This window comes from Chelonoidis abingdonii, chromosome 3 (assembly GCF_003597395.2).
Source record: "Chelonoidis abingdonii isolate Lonesome George chromosome 3, CheloAbing_2.0, whole genome shotgun sequence".
Classification (NCBI taxonomy): Eukaryota; Metazoa; Chordata; order Testudines; family Testudinidae; genus Chelonoidis; species Chelonoidis abingdonii.
Window position 1 is genome coordinate 208306136 of NC_133771.1, and position 15761 is coordinate 208321896.

Consider the following 15761-nt stretch of genomic DNA (forward strand, 5'->3'; position numbering starts at 1 on the left):
GTCTCTTCAAAGACCCAAAGTGGGGTTATGAATTTGAAGCCACAGAAGAACCCGTGTGGCATTTGAGGGACCGCCCCCCCCCCCCCCACCAGAGACCCTTTTGGAGTTGGGAGTGATCTCTGGTAAGCTTATTAGCATGCATTGTTTTTAATATATTTTTGCTGTAATGCTTCAAATGTGTGTGTTTGCTTAGAAAGAGCTGTGTGGTAACCATTGGTGATTATTGTGTTACTAGTCTCAGACGAGAAAGCAAAGTGCACATGCTGGCCAGTTAGGCAGTCTGCCTTGCTGGGGAATATCACAGTAAAGGAACTGTTCAGTCTGAAAATACCCCGGTCAGAAGGGAGAGCTGCGTCTCCACCCAAGACAGACAATGGCTGGGGAGCTGGAAGCTGGGTGCCTGTACTGGACCATAGAGGGGGGATACAGGTGCAGTTGCCCTGAACTGAGACGGTTCTAAGAAAGGATGTAAGTGTTCTGTGCCAAAAGAATTGGCAGTATATCCTGCTTTTCATAGCAGAAAATGACATCAAAAGAGATTTGACTAGAATGGTGTGAATTAAAGCATGAATACAAGCAAACATAAGGCCACTGTGGTAAATCCAACATTGCAGTCTTAATGGTGATGCATAGCAAATGATCATTTATGCATGTAGGGAAAATTTCCACAACACTCCTATCCTGGGATGTAGCTGGTAAATATTTGTAACACAACCCCATGAAGCTGGCAAAGAAAGAGAGGGGGCTGGGAGCATGTTGACACAAACATTTAGTCTGTGGCAAACTGGAGTGTGAATCTACCCTGTCCTAGCTTGCTGTACACTAACTAGCCCCATGGATCTTTTCTGATACAAAAACCACACAGATCTCTCAAGTAACGATGCCAATGCATTCCAAAGAGATGTACAAGAATACACTGTCCCTTCAAAGATGAGGAGGGGTTGACAGGATAATGGCTAAAGATATTTTGTTCGAACTAGCAGGTTCAAGGCTTATGGTGATAACTAACATTTGGAGTGTAGTATGTAACTTGTTGATATCAATGTGTAAAAGGAGGGGCAGTTTTGTGCTGTGCTAGGGCAGTGTCATGTTATGCTGACTGAAATGGCACGATTGTCGCAGGTGTACATGTGTTAGTGTACTTGTAGGTCCTATGGGACCTTTGCCACTGAACCAAGCCTGTGCTCTTTCTTTATGAACATTGAGATCTGCTGAATCAGTATGCTGCACACTCTGCTCATGCAGCTAACACCGGAGCGCCAAGAACAGCAGCACTGGCAGCCTTAACAACACTTTGGAGCACTAACATCACCCATTGGCAGAAATGTAGGTGCATAGGGGACTTTAACAGCAGAAACTAAGGCCTGGTCTAGACTGGGGGGGGATTCACATAGCTGAAGTCGACGTACTTAGATCTACTCACCGCAGTGTCTTCACTGCGATGAGTTGACAGCTGATGCTCCCCTGTCGACTCTGCCTGCGCCTCTCATGTCAGTGGAGTACCAGAGTTGACAGGAGAGTGCTCGGTGGTTGATTTATCGCATCTAGTCTGGACGCTATAATCAACCACTGCTCGTCCATCCTGTGAGTAATGTAGACAAGCCCTTAGGCACCAATAGGTTAGGCAGCTGCTGAGTAGGGTTCATGATCTATATTCTGGATTTATGTACCTAAATCCCTTTATGAATGTAGCCCAGTATTCATAACCTTTAAAATAACTGAACTAAGAATCCCTTGAACAAATAAGAAGTGGTATGAATATGTTTATAGTATGGGCACCTTGACAGGAATTTATAGTAGATACTTCACATGGTGTGCTCCCTTTTGAAGTAGGGATATCTTGAAACTCTTGTATAAATCGATCACACTGAGTATTGTATTTATTTTTACATTTTTATTAGAGAAGTTGAAAGTTTCATCTCAGAACTGACAATAACAATCTCTTTTCATTTAATTTGTTTATAGGAATATGTAGAATTGGTTTGTACAAGCATATACAACAACTTAATTGGTGCTTAGTATAATGAAATCAGTAATCTGATTTGTTCTAAACTACAAGTTTTCCATGCAGTCTCCTTTGTTTTGGCAGCATGGGCAAATTCCAAGCAGAATGCTTAGGTGCATTGTTCTGCAATATAACTCCAGCAGGCTTTAAGAACATGCAAATTAACACTGTAGCAAATTGTTTTCATATCTAACGACATAAAAAGGTTATTCCTGATATGAAATTCTGAAAATCTGCATAAATATTTGTGTGTAAAATTAAATTAGTTATGTACTTTTCTTTTAACTAGAACTTGAAGTATCAAGAATGCCCACATAATTAATTCATATACATATATATATATATAGGTCTTAAAAGTCTTCAGAATGAATCAAATAATATTTGGTGACATACATTTAATCTGTATTTATTGACTAATAGAATGACTGTGGTCACACGGTTGGCATTAAAGTCATAACTGGTGATTGTATCACATGCAAACATTTCTAGTAATTCAGTTTACTAATTTTGTCAGTGGCAACATTTAGGTGATTTTCTACAATATTGTGATTTAAAGTGTATAAATACTTTTTACATTTTCACAGTTACAAACTTTTTGCCAATAGTCATTTAACAATCTTTAAGATACAATGAACTATAATATCTGGGATCTGCAGCAACAGGATCAAAATGCAATTTCTATACAAGCAATGGATGATGTAAACTTTTCTTAAAGTGCCTAACACATAATTCCTTTAACTTTAGAGCACTGATTAATTTTGCACAAAACAATGTATTTCTACTATGGTAATCATTTCAACAACTTTTACAGGATGTTAGCTCTGTCAGGAATGATAAAGTTGATATGGCACTTGCTGAGGGCATAATTTTAATGTGAAAATATCTTGCAAAATCACTGTTATCCCAGTGTGTTAATTCTGCTGATGATATTTGTACTTTCCAATATCTGCAGCTAATTTTCAATTGCTTATAGTTTGCTGCAGCTCAAAAATGTGTGTGCAATAGAAAAAAATCACCAAAAAGAGACTACATCTTTCAAATGAAACTGATTTTTTTTTAATTATTATTATTTAGTAGCAGATCCATTTAAAAGGCTTGATGCCATGAGTTGCTGAGGGCCTCCTAGCTCACAGCATCTTGCAGGATTGGGGCTAATACAGTAAGATACCAAGCAGGAGAATAAAAATGGTAAATAGCATGTTGTTTTGATTATGATTGTGTTACCATCTGAGCTTATGTTAAAATAAAAGAAACATGGTGCTGTATTTTAAGGACCTGCGCCTACAATCCTGACACAGGAAAAAACACCCATTGAGATGAATGGAAGGCTTCCTGAACGGGGAGTACAGGACTAGACTTTAAAATATGATGTGCCTCTTTTTATAGTGTTTTGCTCAATAAGGAAATTTCAGTACTCAGTGTTAAACAGGAATATGCAAAACCTTAAGACTTGGTGGTCTGTGTCTACATTTTGTTTAAACAGAAGGGAAAAGAGCAAAAAAACCTGCTTTCCCTCCTCAGCAATGATGGTTGGAATTTTACGGATACTGGCTTTCCTGGCTTCAGTTTACATGCTGAAGTTTTAAACTACTGTTGCTGGCCTGCGGTCCATCTCTGCTTCCAGCTTCACCATCTGCTGCATCTCCTTTGCCTGTAACCCAAAATAATCACGTTGTTTCATCATCGAGTATCATACTAAAGCTTGTGTTCAAAATCAATTACATTTTCAGCACAATAGTATTTGAGTGGAATATATGTAACGTGACCATTCTCCCCATCTCAGAAAAAATCTGCATATTTTCAGACATCGCTGTTATTTTTCTGCTGGTGCTTATAAGTTACAAAATACGAGGAAACACTCCTAGGATTTATGGGCGACTTTTTCAAAGACACACAATAAAATGCATCTGAAAGCCTCACCTTGTATGGAGGAAAATCATGCTGTTTCTGATTGAATTGCCTCTGGAAATGGGACAATGGCTTGGAGACACACTTTATCAGCCCTGGTTGAGTTTGGACTGGTGTTGCTTGGGAAAATAAGGGTTACAACCTATCATCTGGACCCATTTTCAGCTGGGCAATGAAAGACATTGACTGGTGTGAACGATTATTGGACTTACTGATGGCAGAGATTTTTTCATCTTCCTTATGGTGTCCAGGATGGTTTCATCTAGCTTAGTGATTTTAACTGTTTATTTTGGCTGTACCTCCTTGCTCCTGGCATCAATGCTTTTGTTGCCTGAAGATTAGGCTACTGCAATGTGCTCTACGTCGGGCTACACCTTGAATCCACCTGGAAACTGATGCTGGCACAGATTGTTGGGAGGACAGGATTAGCCCTGATATTCTGATTGTAGTAGCCCATTTGTTAAGCAATATATTTCAATACATCGTCTTTAAATAGAGTTAAAGGTGTTATTTATACCCTTTAATGCCCTAAATTGCTTGGGACCTACTGACTTGAGAGGCTACCCCTCAGTTCAAAGTGTGGGGGCAGCATCTACCCCTGTGCATTTTCCATGAGGACCCTTCAATTTTGGGAACTCACTTATCATTCTGATCCAAAACTACCTGAACAGGCTGTCCACCCTGTCTTTACAGACAGTCTTCTGGGGATAGGGGATGTCTTAAGATTGAAAATACCCTCATGTCTCCCATATGCTAATCTTTTCCCCAGTATGAGTGGCCGCTGTGCTGCTATACAGGAAGGAGTGGTTGCTGGATTTGCCTTACTGTGTGAATTGTATATTCTAATAAATTTGTAAAGGTGCCTATCACTTGGGATAGTGCATGCAAATAGGTGTTTCCAAATGTAAAACTGAGCAAATGAGGGTCCAAAACAGTCATTTAGATGCACACTTATCTATTTTGCAAAAGTACATGTGGGTTTGTGTAGATGCTATCGATGTACCCCTCTCTGAATAGTTAGCTCTGTGCATTTCACCGTCACATTTTGTATACTCAGCTAATTATGATAATACCAGAGGCAACTGTATTAAATATTATAAATCCTTGTAATTGCACTTTACATTCCTATGACTTTAAAGTTTGAAATAAATGAAATAATTTGCAAATGACAATATGGAAACATAACATTAATAAGTGAATCAATGTGTACAGCCTTTTCTGAAATACTAGAACTGACCTGCTGTGTTCACTTAGTGTGTGAATTCTGCAAGTGAAAATGGAATTCCAACTAAAATGCAAACTCTCTGACACAGCTTGTATTTATTTCTCAGTAACTGAAGTGTCTCTCTGAAGTGCTAATGTGGTCCCCAATACCTGAGCACCTTCCAACATCCCTGTGAGGCGGGTAGTAATGTTATTCCCATTTTACGGAGGGGGAACTGAGGCACTGAGAGACTACGGGCTTTTCTACATGAACATATAGTTCACAGAAAGCTGTGGGGTGAATTTACTCCACACTGGCCTGCCATGGACTAACTGTCCATGTGGAGCCTGCTGATGCACCTTAGTTCACTTCATATAGGACTAGATCAAAGCACATTAGTGAATTGTTAATAGGTGTCAGCAGTGTTCAACTAGACAATTTGAGAGCAGCAGGGTAGTTTCATACCCCAGCTTGCCACAAACCAAATGATCATGTAGACAGGTCGTAGGTGACTTGTCCTTGCCCATGGTCACACAGTAAGTCTAAGGCACAGTAGAAACTGAAACCCAAGGCTCTCAAGTGCTAAGCCAGTGGTTTTACCACTGAACCGTTCTGTATCTCATGAGCAAAGCCCTGTAACTGTTTTGCAGATTAGTTTAGCCAGAAGGGTGTAGCTCTAAAGTGAATTTAGTTCAGAATAACCCTACACCATCTGGCCAGGCTGCCTGTTTTTATCAACTGATGGTCAGCCACTGCATTCTGAAGTGAACACATGAAGAGGATACTTGTAGATGAGCTTTGTGGAAGTAAGTACTTGGAGTCAATACGAATTCATGTAGTTAATGGGACCTATGCGTTCAGCGTGCAAGGTGCTGTGTGCCCTCATCTTCAATGGGATTTGAGGCTACTGAGTGCATTAAGGATTGAGTGCTGGCTGCCAGCCAAATTAATGCTTTGTATAAATGTCTATCTCTAACTCAGCACAGTTACTGTAGATGTGAATAAACTGGGTTTGAGGATGGGACCTCAGTAAATTATCAGCTGAAGATTTAAGCAGGTCATTAAATTCAGGCAAAATTCCACAACTGAATGTTTAAACCTAACACAAATATTTTACTGCTGTTGAGAGAAGGGGTTAATATGAGTGATGGTTATTAGGAAGCTATAACAGGAAAGCTACAATAGTGTGATTAACAGATTCCCTATAGCTGGAAGCCTCTTTTCTTTAGCCACTAAAAGGTATTTCTAGCTATCTAATATATTTCTAGCTATTTTTAGTGTGGCATTACTTTTATTATTCTCATGCTAATATGTGGAAAATCTGGCTTTGTCTGTCTATCAGCATTAGCAGTTAGTCATATATATGTCAACACGAGAACAGTTTCCTTAATCAGTTGATGCTTCTCAGTTAAAAGACATGCTTGAAATTCTAAAGTGTGTCTAACTACTGATATTATAACAATACAAATCATTCTTTAAGTTTCCTGTCCTTGTTACTATAAGAATGTATCTGTGGGTCTGAGATGCTAAAGCATAAAATACTCTTACTATGCCAGACTCTTAAATATTTAGCGTGCATGAATATTATTAACAGTGTGTTCATTACGTTAATGGTACTTCCCAATGGTTGCCTTTACAAAGAATACTCCAGTGAGAATGATTTAGTTTAGAAGGAAAGCATATTGAAAGAGTAGCTTGCTTATTATAGATCAATCCTACCTTGTGTTTGAGACACTGCATGACAGGATTTCAAAAGCTGTTTGTACAAAAATAATAATGTCAAAATTGAGTAATACAACAAGAAGCAAATAAAATGAATGAAAACTGAAGGGAGATTGAGGCATGAATGCAAGAAAAGAATACGTAAAACAGAAGTCTAATAAATGTGAATGCATAATATTTTCTGCTGAAGTGTGTTTCCACTCACAGGTGTATTAGTCTGCACTGTACATCTGCTATGAAAGGTATCTCCAGCAGTATGACGTGGAAGGGATATTTAATACCTTGAGATGTTTTGATCCATATGACCATTAGCCAGGTGTCAGTGCTCTGGGCCTGATTCTCCTCATGCTCATACTAGTGTTCATCACAAGTAAATCCACTGAAGTCATGAGTTACATCAGTGGGAAACCAGCATGACATCAGAATCAGTCTCAGAGCCTTTTATGATAACTCTGTATGATAAATTCTAGGCAGAACAATTAGCACTGAGGCAACTTTCTAAGGATGAGAAGTCAAACACTCAGAAGTAAGGAATTACAGAGTTTAAGTTAAAAGCTCAGCCCTAATCCTGCCCTCTTGTCTTTATATTGTGCTGGATCTAAAGACTCTCACTGACTTAAGTAGGCTTTGGATCAGGCCCTTAATCTTTTTATAGCTTCGTACATTATTTTGTCAAGTAGTACAATTTACACTGCAAGGGAATTGTCTGAACCAATCAGATTGCAGCAATGCTACAGTCAGTGTAGCAGTTACATATTTTTTCTCATGCATTCACAATGTGCACTTTGATTAGCTGTGTGTATATGATGGACATCGCTGGATTCAGACCACTTTGTGCTAGATGATGGAGGAGGCAACTAGGGTGGAAATTATACCTCCCCGGAGTGAAAGCACATGCACTATGCTAGATTATCAGCAGTGTTCAAGTTCTGGAAAATTTAGTGAAAAATGTAGGAAATAAATTCATAAGCCTTGAAGGTAACAGCCACTATGTCCAACTTTTAGTTCTCTCTCGCCTTACTGGGTATGTACTTGCATAGTCCACCCTTGAGTTCCTACTTCACTGAGGCCAACCTGGAAATTAAGCTTGTATGATAATTATTGCTCTGCTGGCTGCTCCTTGTTTTTCACCAGGAATAAAATTTCATTTTTTTTTTTTTTTTTAAAGATGATCGCCAGGTGTCAAGAAAATGATTTTCTTCTCACCAGCAGAAAGTAACATGGTATTTTAACCAGCGAAGGGCAAATTGGTTCTTATAAAACCTGGTATTGGCCACTGTTGGTAGACAGGACACGGGGCTAGATGGACCTTTTGGTCTGATCCAGTATGGCCAGTCTTTTGTTCACTGTCTTGTAACCCTTTCAAATAAAATACCTGCTCATTCTGCTTCTCCAAGACTTCTAGATGCTCAAGCTGAATTTTTCTCAACTGATCCATTTCCTTTGACTGCTTCATTGCTAGCTACAAACAAGAGAAGATTATACAGGTGATGTGTATCTCAAATTATTTTTTAAAAAATGAATAAATAGTTTCCAAAGAATTTTATTTATTGGCTGGTGTTCACAGTGCTATACAAAACATTAGAAGGAGGCATAGTCCCTGCTCTGGATAGTTTACCGTTTAACAGATCTAAAATATATACAACAGCAAACTATTTTAATTCAAACATCATACTAAGGAGTTATACCTGCTTTGCACATGTTACTTAAATGTCATTTTAAACTCTGATTAAGATTGACTTGAATTCAGTGACAAAAATCCATTTTCGAGCCAATTCTCAATTCAGGTGAATGGAAAGGTGAATTCAGATAAAATGCCCACAGATTTCAGTCAGAATTTAGAAGTTCAAGAGTAGGCCCTGGGTCAGCTTGCTGGTGAAGAGAGACCTTGAAATTCAGTTTGAGAATGACTCTGAGGGCTTGGCTACACTGGCGTTTTACAGCACTGCAACTTTCTCGCTCAGGGGTGTGAAAAAACACCCCTCCCCCCCCGAGCCCAGCAAGTTACAGCGCTGTAAAGCGCCAGTGTAAACAGTGCCCCAGCGCTGGAAGCGCGGCTCCCAGTGCTGTAAGCTAATCCCCCCTGGGAGGTGGAGTACATGCAGCGCTGGGAGAGCTCTCTCCCAGCGCTGGCGCTGTGACCACACTCACACTTCAAGGCGCTGCCACGGGAGCGCTCCTGCGGCAGCACTGTGCAGCTCTACCTGTAGCCATACCCAGAGTCTCTTAGTTTCTCAAGTTAGTAGAAATCATCACTGTCAGTGAGCTACAGAAACTGAAGGGTACGTTTTCAAAATGCTGTGCAGAAGCTGGGTGTACATTACTGAAGAGGTGAGATTCCTGCCAACAAATCACATACACACACTTTTGTTTCTTAGCAAAATTATACTTACCCTTTTTCTCTCTTCCAGAAACTTTTTAGTGTTGCTGCTGTTTAGTTCTCTTACGCGCCTTTAAAAAAAAAAAAAAAAGGATATTGTGCTTGACAATTTATTAAGTCCACGAACCAAAACCACATATCTGAGTCAATGATAAGGAGATAGATAACTTAGTGGCTTATTTTGCTACCCTTTATGCACTACCTTAGATTGTGAGTAGCTCCACTGAAGTCAGTTGGACTAACTGCAGAGCAAGGCTCAATTCCAGCCTTACGTCTTTACATTATATTTAATATTTCTGGCTATCTTGGATGTTGTGACTAAGAGAGTTGGAAGAAACGCACCAAGATTGTTGCAAACTAAGTCAGTCTGTCTTGATCCTTAGTCTAGAGTGAGCCATTTAATTGAGGAGTTTATTAAGCCATTTGCAGTAGTTTATATTGACCACTTTTAACAGGGTTTAACAATGATTAAAACTCATACTGATTATCATGAATAAAAAGACATTAACTAAGGCTTCACACGGTGTCATTCATAGATTCCAAGGCCAGAAGGTACCATTGTCATCATCTAGTCTGACTTCCCGTAGCACAGGCCAGAGACCTTTCCCAAAATGGAGATCTTTTAGAAAAAATCCCACTTTGATTTAAAAATTCTGAGGGAAGGAGAATGTACTACAACCCTTGGTAAATTGTTCCAATGACTTATTACTCTCACTGTTAAAAATTTAGGCTCTATTTCCAGTCTGAATTTGTCTAGCTTCAGCTGCCAGCCATTGTGTTCTGTCTTTCTCTGCTAGACTGAAGAGCCTATGAGTAAATATTTGTTGCCCACATAGGTCCTTACAGACTATAATCAAGTCACCCCTGAGCCATCTCTTTATTAAGCTAAATAGATTGAGCTCCCTGAGTCTAGTACTATCAAGCAGGGTTTCTAATCCTTTAATCATTCTCATGGCTCTTCTCTGACCCCTCTGCAATTTATCAACATCCTTCTGGAATGGTGGGCACCAGAACTGGACACAGTATTCCAGCAGCGGTTGCACCAGTGCTGAATACAGACGTAAAATAACCTCTCTGCTGCAGTTTGAGATTCCCATGTCTATGTATCCCAGGATCACATTAGCTCTTTTGGCCACAGCATAGCACTGGGAGCTCATGTTCAGCTACAATTTAATCATGGGTATTTTTAGTAACAGTCATGGACTGGTCACGGGCAATAAAATAAAATTCACGGCCCAGGACCTGTCTCTGACTTAAATACCCCTGACTAAATCTTGTTGGGGGGGGGCTGCTGCTGGGGGTTTCCCTGGGGGTGCCATTATTCGAGGGGGGAAGAGGCACCCCAGGGGGCCACTGCTTAGGGGGGATGGGACTGACAGGCTGCTGCTTGGTGGCAGGGGAGGGGCAGGGCCAGCAGCACCAGCTGCTGGGGGCCGCTGAGCAGTGGCTGCTCTGGCTGCCCCCAGGGCAGCTACGCAGGCCGGTGTGGCTTGCTGCAGGGCTGCCCAAGCGGCTGAATGCAGATCCACTCCAGCAGCAGCTGGTATGGCTGTCCCCGGGGCTACCTGAGTAGTTGGCCCTGGAGCAACCTGCTTCGGCAGCCCTGGGGTCAGCCACACTGGCTGCTGCAGAAGTCACGGATGTCATGGAAAGTCACAGAATGAGCTAATTGTCATTAATATGTATGAATATGCCAGCCTGTAGAATAAGCACAAGCTGATATTATGTGGGTGAGGAAATTAAGTTAAGTTTGGACATGGTGGGTGGGCACAAACCATCATGTTTAGTCAGTCAGTTGTAGTCAGGTTTTAAGTTAGTTTCTCTTGAGTCTTTCTATAGCTTTCTAGTTCTCTGGCTTCTTTTAAATTCTTCATCTTCCACTTGAGAACTGAGGAACCAGACTCCTTTGGCATGCCAGAGGTGAGACTGTTCCTTTGTCTCTTACCACCAGGTTACAAGGAAGGATGTGAGTGTGTTAATCTAGGAAGTTTTATAGTAAATAATACCACGTGCCTCTAGAACAATATTAATTCCTTGTTCATTCTGATTATTTTCCCACCGGATTACTATTCCATTTATCTCAATACAAGTCTTTACGACTGTATTATTTTTGCTCTCAGCATCAATGTCCTCGTCATACATCCCAAGGGTCCTTGCAAAACTCTGTGTAGCCTGATTCTTGATCAAGAACTTTATTATGTTCTGATCATATTAACTGGCGAGCCTATAGCCCATATTAGCTAAGCAATAATATTCATCCCCTTAAATCAGGCAACAACATTTAGCCATATTAAAACACATATTGTTTGCTTGCGCCAAGTTTGAGTCATTGATGCGTCTTCTTCCTTATTTACTACTCCCTTAATTTTTGGGTCATTTGCAAACTTTATTAGTGATGATATGTTTTCTTCAAGGTCATTGATAAAGATGTTAAATATTGTAGGGCCAAGAACCGATCCCTGAGGAATTCCACTGGAAACAGACCCGCTCAATTATGATTACCTGTTTATAGCTGCATTTTGAGACCTATCATTTAGCCAGTTTTTAATCCATTTAATGTGTGCCATGTAACATTTTATAGTGTTCTAGTTTTTTAATCAAAATGTTGTGCAGTACCAAGTCAAATGGCTTACAGAAGTCTATCATGTCAACACTATTACATTTATCAACCAGACTTGTAATCTCATCAAAAAAAGATAAAGTTAGTTGGCCGGGATCTATTTTCCATATTTTATAGTTATCATATAAATAAAAAGAAAGTATCTGACTACTGTTTACATATAATACACATTTGTAAAGTGCCTCTCATGGCAAGAATTCTAATGAGCTGATACAAAATAGTTGAAAGATTTGAATTAGACTAATTGCAAAAGTCTGAAAAAGAGAAGTGTCTTCAGCCTATTTTTATATATAAACACAGCTTAAGTAATTTAATGTCATTAGCAGAAGGTTTTCATAAACCTGGAACGTGATTACCAAGGGCTCTGGGAACTGCTGTCTCCAGTACGTACTAGAAATGTGTAAAACTCCACTGCTCATTCTGAAGGAACAAGTTCAAGCCCTAGGATCAAAATAGCCTAATTCAGGGGAGGCAATAGAAGGTGAAAATGTTCAACTATTTAGCAAGTCCAAAGCTGTATGGAAACCTTGAAGGCTCATGGGAAATCATCATACGAACATTGCTTCTACCTGTGTATTCAGAACACCTTAGATTAAAATGGAATTTTAAACAACTACAAAACTGCAGCCCAAAACTAGGGGGAAAATGCAAAAAGCTGTCACTGAAATCAGTGCTTCTGGTCTCCCAAGTCTGGAGCTCAGACTTCAAAACTAAGGATGGCTCTCCCAGATGTGCAGCGAAGACATGCTGACTGACTTTCTAGCTTCAGATGTGGTCTGGTCTAGTGGGGCTTGGAGCCCCCCCCGACAGGGAATATTGGTCAGATTTCTAAGACCAGTCAGCATCAGGTGAATGAGGAAGCTGTGGTCCAAGGTTGGAGGATCAATACATGAATGATACTACGCTGTCATCAGACAACAGCCCTAGCTCCTTTACCCCTCATACCTTTCTTTGGCTTCCCCCCACCCTGCCCCAAGCTAGTTTGCCCCTACTAATCTCACACCTATCCCCTTTTTCCCCCATAACCTTCCCTTCTGCTCCCTCTGAAATGCCTGTTCCATCTCTGATCCCTGCCAAGAGTGGGCAGGGGTGAAGGCCACGGGATGCCTTTTCATTGGACCATTTCCCATTCCCCTAGTGGCACCATCTCTCCTGCTTCTCTGAACCCAAAGCTAACCCAAAACTAGACCCAAGTCTTAACATTGCCTTCTCAGTGCATCTTAACAACATGCAAAAGCAACTGTCGCAAGTGATACTGCATAGCATTTAAAGGGGAAAAAATGGATCAGTGAATAAAAACTAACGTCCTAAAAGCACTTTCACACATGCGTAACTTTATCCGTGTGATTAGTTCCATTGTAGTCAGTGGCACTACTCATGGGTGACACTCACTCCTTTGTTAGTGTTTCCAAGATTGGGGCCTAAACACTCTCTCTCTCACACACACACACACACACACTGAAAATATATACAGCATAACAATTAGAAACACAAGTCATTTCCCACACATCAAAGCATACTTTAGTCAATGTGTGCACAGATCAATCAATTATACCACCTCTCATAGATGGATCTGACACTTACCTCTCCCGTTCAGCCTTATTTTTGATAGATTTATCCTGGCTTATGGCTTTGCTATTTTCCATAGAAATTTTAGCCTGGTTGGCACGCATTTCCTTGCTTTCCCTAGGGAAATACGAACAAAATAATTATAAACTGAAATGTGATAGTTAATGGTCGTTAAGGTAGCTTATTGATACCTTTCTATATAATGGCTAAAGTTGTCCCTGAAGTATTAAAGAAGTAGAAAGAACGGACTATATAAAGAATGTCTTCTTCCTACTGGGCTGTATGTTCGAACAAGCACTTACAAATCTCAGGAGGATATAAAGAAAACAATTTGAAGGAATGGTTTTAAGCATTTTACACTTTGAATTACACAGGCTACAAAAATACAGTACTGTCTCTGTAGTTTAGACCATTTGACTGAGTAAGAGCTATTATCAGTAATTTAAGAAATGTGACTTGCCTTTTAAAACTGCACAATAAATTTACAAAAACTCTGTGCAGAGAATGTATGAGGAGAGGACGAATAATATTAACATTTGCTAGTTCTGGCATATCTGTCTGATTTTTATGATTTGGTGTTGTAACTTCAACTAGTGTTTGGTACAGGTTGATGAAGTTACAGAAAAAACACTTGCAACATAAACAGCACAGATGACAAAATCGAGTTAGAAAAACAAGACTAGGTGGCACTTTTAAAAGTGCTCAGCTCCAGCCTAATTCTGCTTCCACTGATGTTGATGGGAATTTCACCAGTGACCTCAATGGGAGGAAAGTTAGGTCAGCACTGAGCGGTTTTTTTAAAATGCTACCTAAAGCTCCTATTCTGAGTAAATAATATAAAGACTACTTGTCTGCATGAATATTCTAATTTATTTTCAGTAAAATAATAATAATAAATATTGCAGTAACATCCAAAGGATGCAGCTAGGATCAGGGTCCTATTATGCTGGGTGCTAGATCGCCCACAGGAAGTTATAATTCCTGCCCCATAGACTGTACACTTCAATCTGTAATAATTCTAATCCACTCAAGAATTTCTTTGCTTCTAACCGGATCTCAAAGCACTTTATCAACAAAAGTCTAATTAAGTTTTACTTTACCCCTGTAAGGTAAGAAGTTTTCTTCTGCATTTTACAGATGGGCAAACTAATGCACGTATAGGTTAGTCAGCTTTCTCAAAGTCACACACGCATTCTGTGGTGGAGCTGCTGCTTTTTCTTGCCCACTGCAATATTTTATTTGTGACACTACAGCCCTCGCCGCCTCAACTGACTGACATCAGAGAGGATCAGGACTTGAAGTGGGGAATTGCAGCAGGAATGGATGAGTTCCTACTGCAGGAAATGTTTCACACAAATGTCTTCAGTAACAAAAGAGGTCAAGAGAATTAGGTAAACTATGGTATGTGTACATTAGACACACAATTTTTTCATAGAATCACAGAATATCAGAGTTGGAAGGAACCTCAGGAGGTCATCTAGTCCAACCCCCTGCTCAAAGCAGGACCCATCCTGACAGATTTTTACCCCACTTCCCTAAACGGCCCCCTCAAGGATTGAACTCACAACCCGGGGTTTAGCAGGCCAATGCTCAAACCACTGAGAGGTATCAGTGAATGTTCAAGTACAGTACAGATAAAAATGATTATACATTCATAGCTGGTATTTTAATTTTTTTGTAAGTACAAAAGGGGAAGAGTCTGACAGGAAAATATTGCTAAATTGCTTGCAGGTAGTGCCAGAAAAATCATTTATATTTAAGTTTACTAACTATCCTTTCAATTTCAAATGTCTTATTGTCTGTGAAAGACACTAACTACTAATGAATGTTATTTTACTTTGCATCTTGCTTACTGACACACATTTTCATTCAACTAAAAGAATATTAATGAAGACGCAGCATTTACTTCCCCAAGGCTTTATATTGTGAAACATTTCTTAATGATCAATACAATATCAATTCAAAACTCAAAGCAGTGGTATTATAGCAACAATAAGATACAATACAGGCATGTCTCATCTTATGCTGGGGTTACGTTCTGCTGTCAGCACGTAAAGCGAAAATCACGTATAGTCAAAATTACATTGACTGTAATGGCAGGCGGAATCACCGTACTACAAATACAGTATTGAAATTGTTATTTTTCTCTTTTTTTTGTTTTTGTGGACCATGCAAAGCTGAATTTGCGCATGTTAAATGCACATAAGATGAGACTCGCCTGTATACTTGAGAGATTTTTCATTCTATCAAGAGCACTTCTTACGCATACAATCACAATACCTAATAAGTATTCATTTTCTGTCTTAGGTTTGAAAGCACGTAAAAGCACACTGTCTTAACAACAGTTATGGAA

At 39.8% G+C, this 15761-nt stretch overlaps 1 protein-coding gene across 4 annotated transcripts in view; it reads right to left on the reverse strand.

The window, feature by feature from the left end:
• Positions 1-1924: 1924 nt before the first annotated feature.
• PLCB4 (phospholipase C beta 4) overlaps positions 1925-15761 on the reverse strand; it is a 331632-nt gene continuing 317795 nt past the window's right edge. For 3 of the 4 annotated variants that reach the window (XM_032800134.2, XM_032800138.1, XM_032800133.1), the window contains 5 exons: positions 13424-13525; positions 9233-9290; positions 8215-8301; positions 6837-6873; positions 1925-3656 (listed from right to left, as the gene is read on the reverse strand). In XM_032800134.2, coding sequence (XP_032656025.1) covers positions 3568-3656; positions 6837-6873; positions 8215-8301; positions 9233-9290; positions 13424-13525 — 373 coding nt within the window. In that variant the 3' untranslated portion in view covers positions 1925-3567. The remainder of the gene's footprint in view (positions 3657-6836; positions 6874-8214; positions 8302-9232; positions 9291-13423; positions 13526-15761) is intronic. The other variant, XM_032800137.1, reaches the window with a different exon arrangement.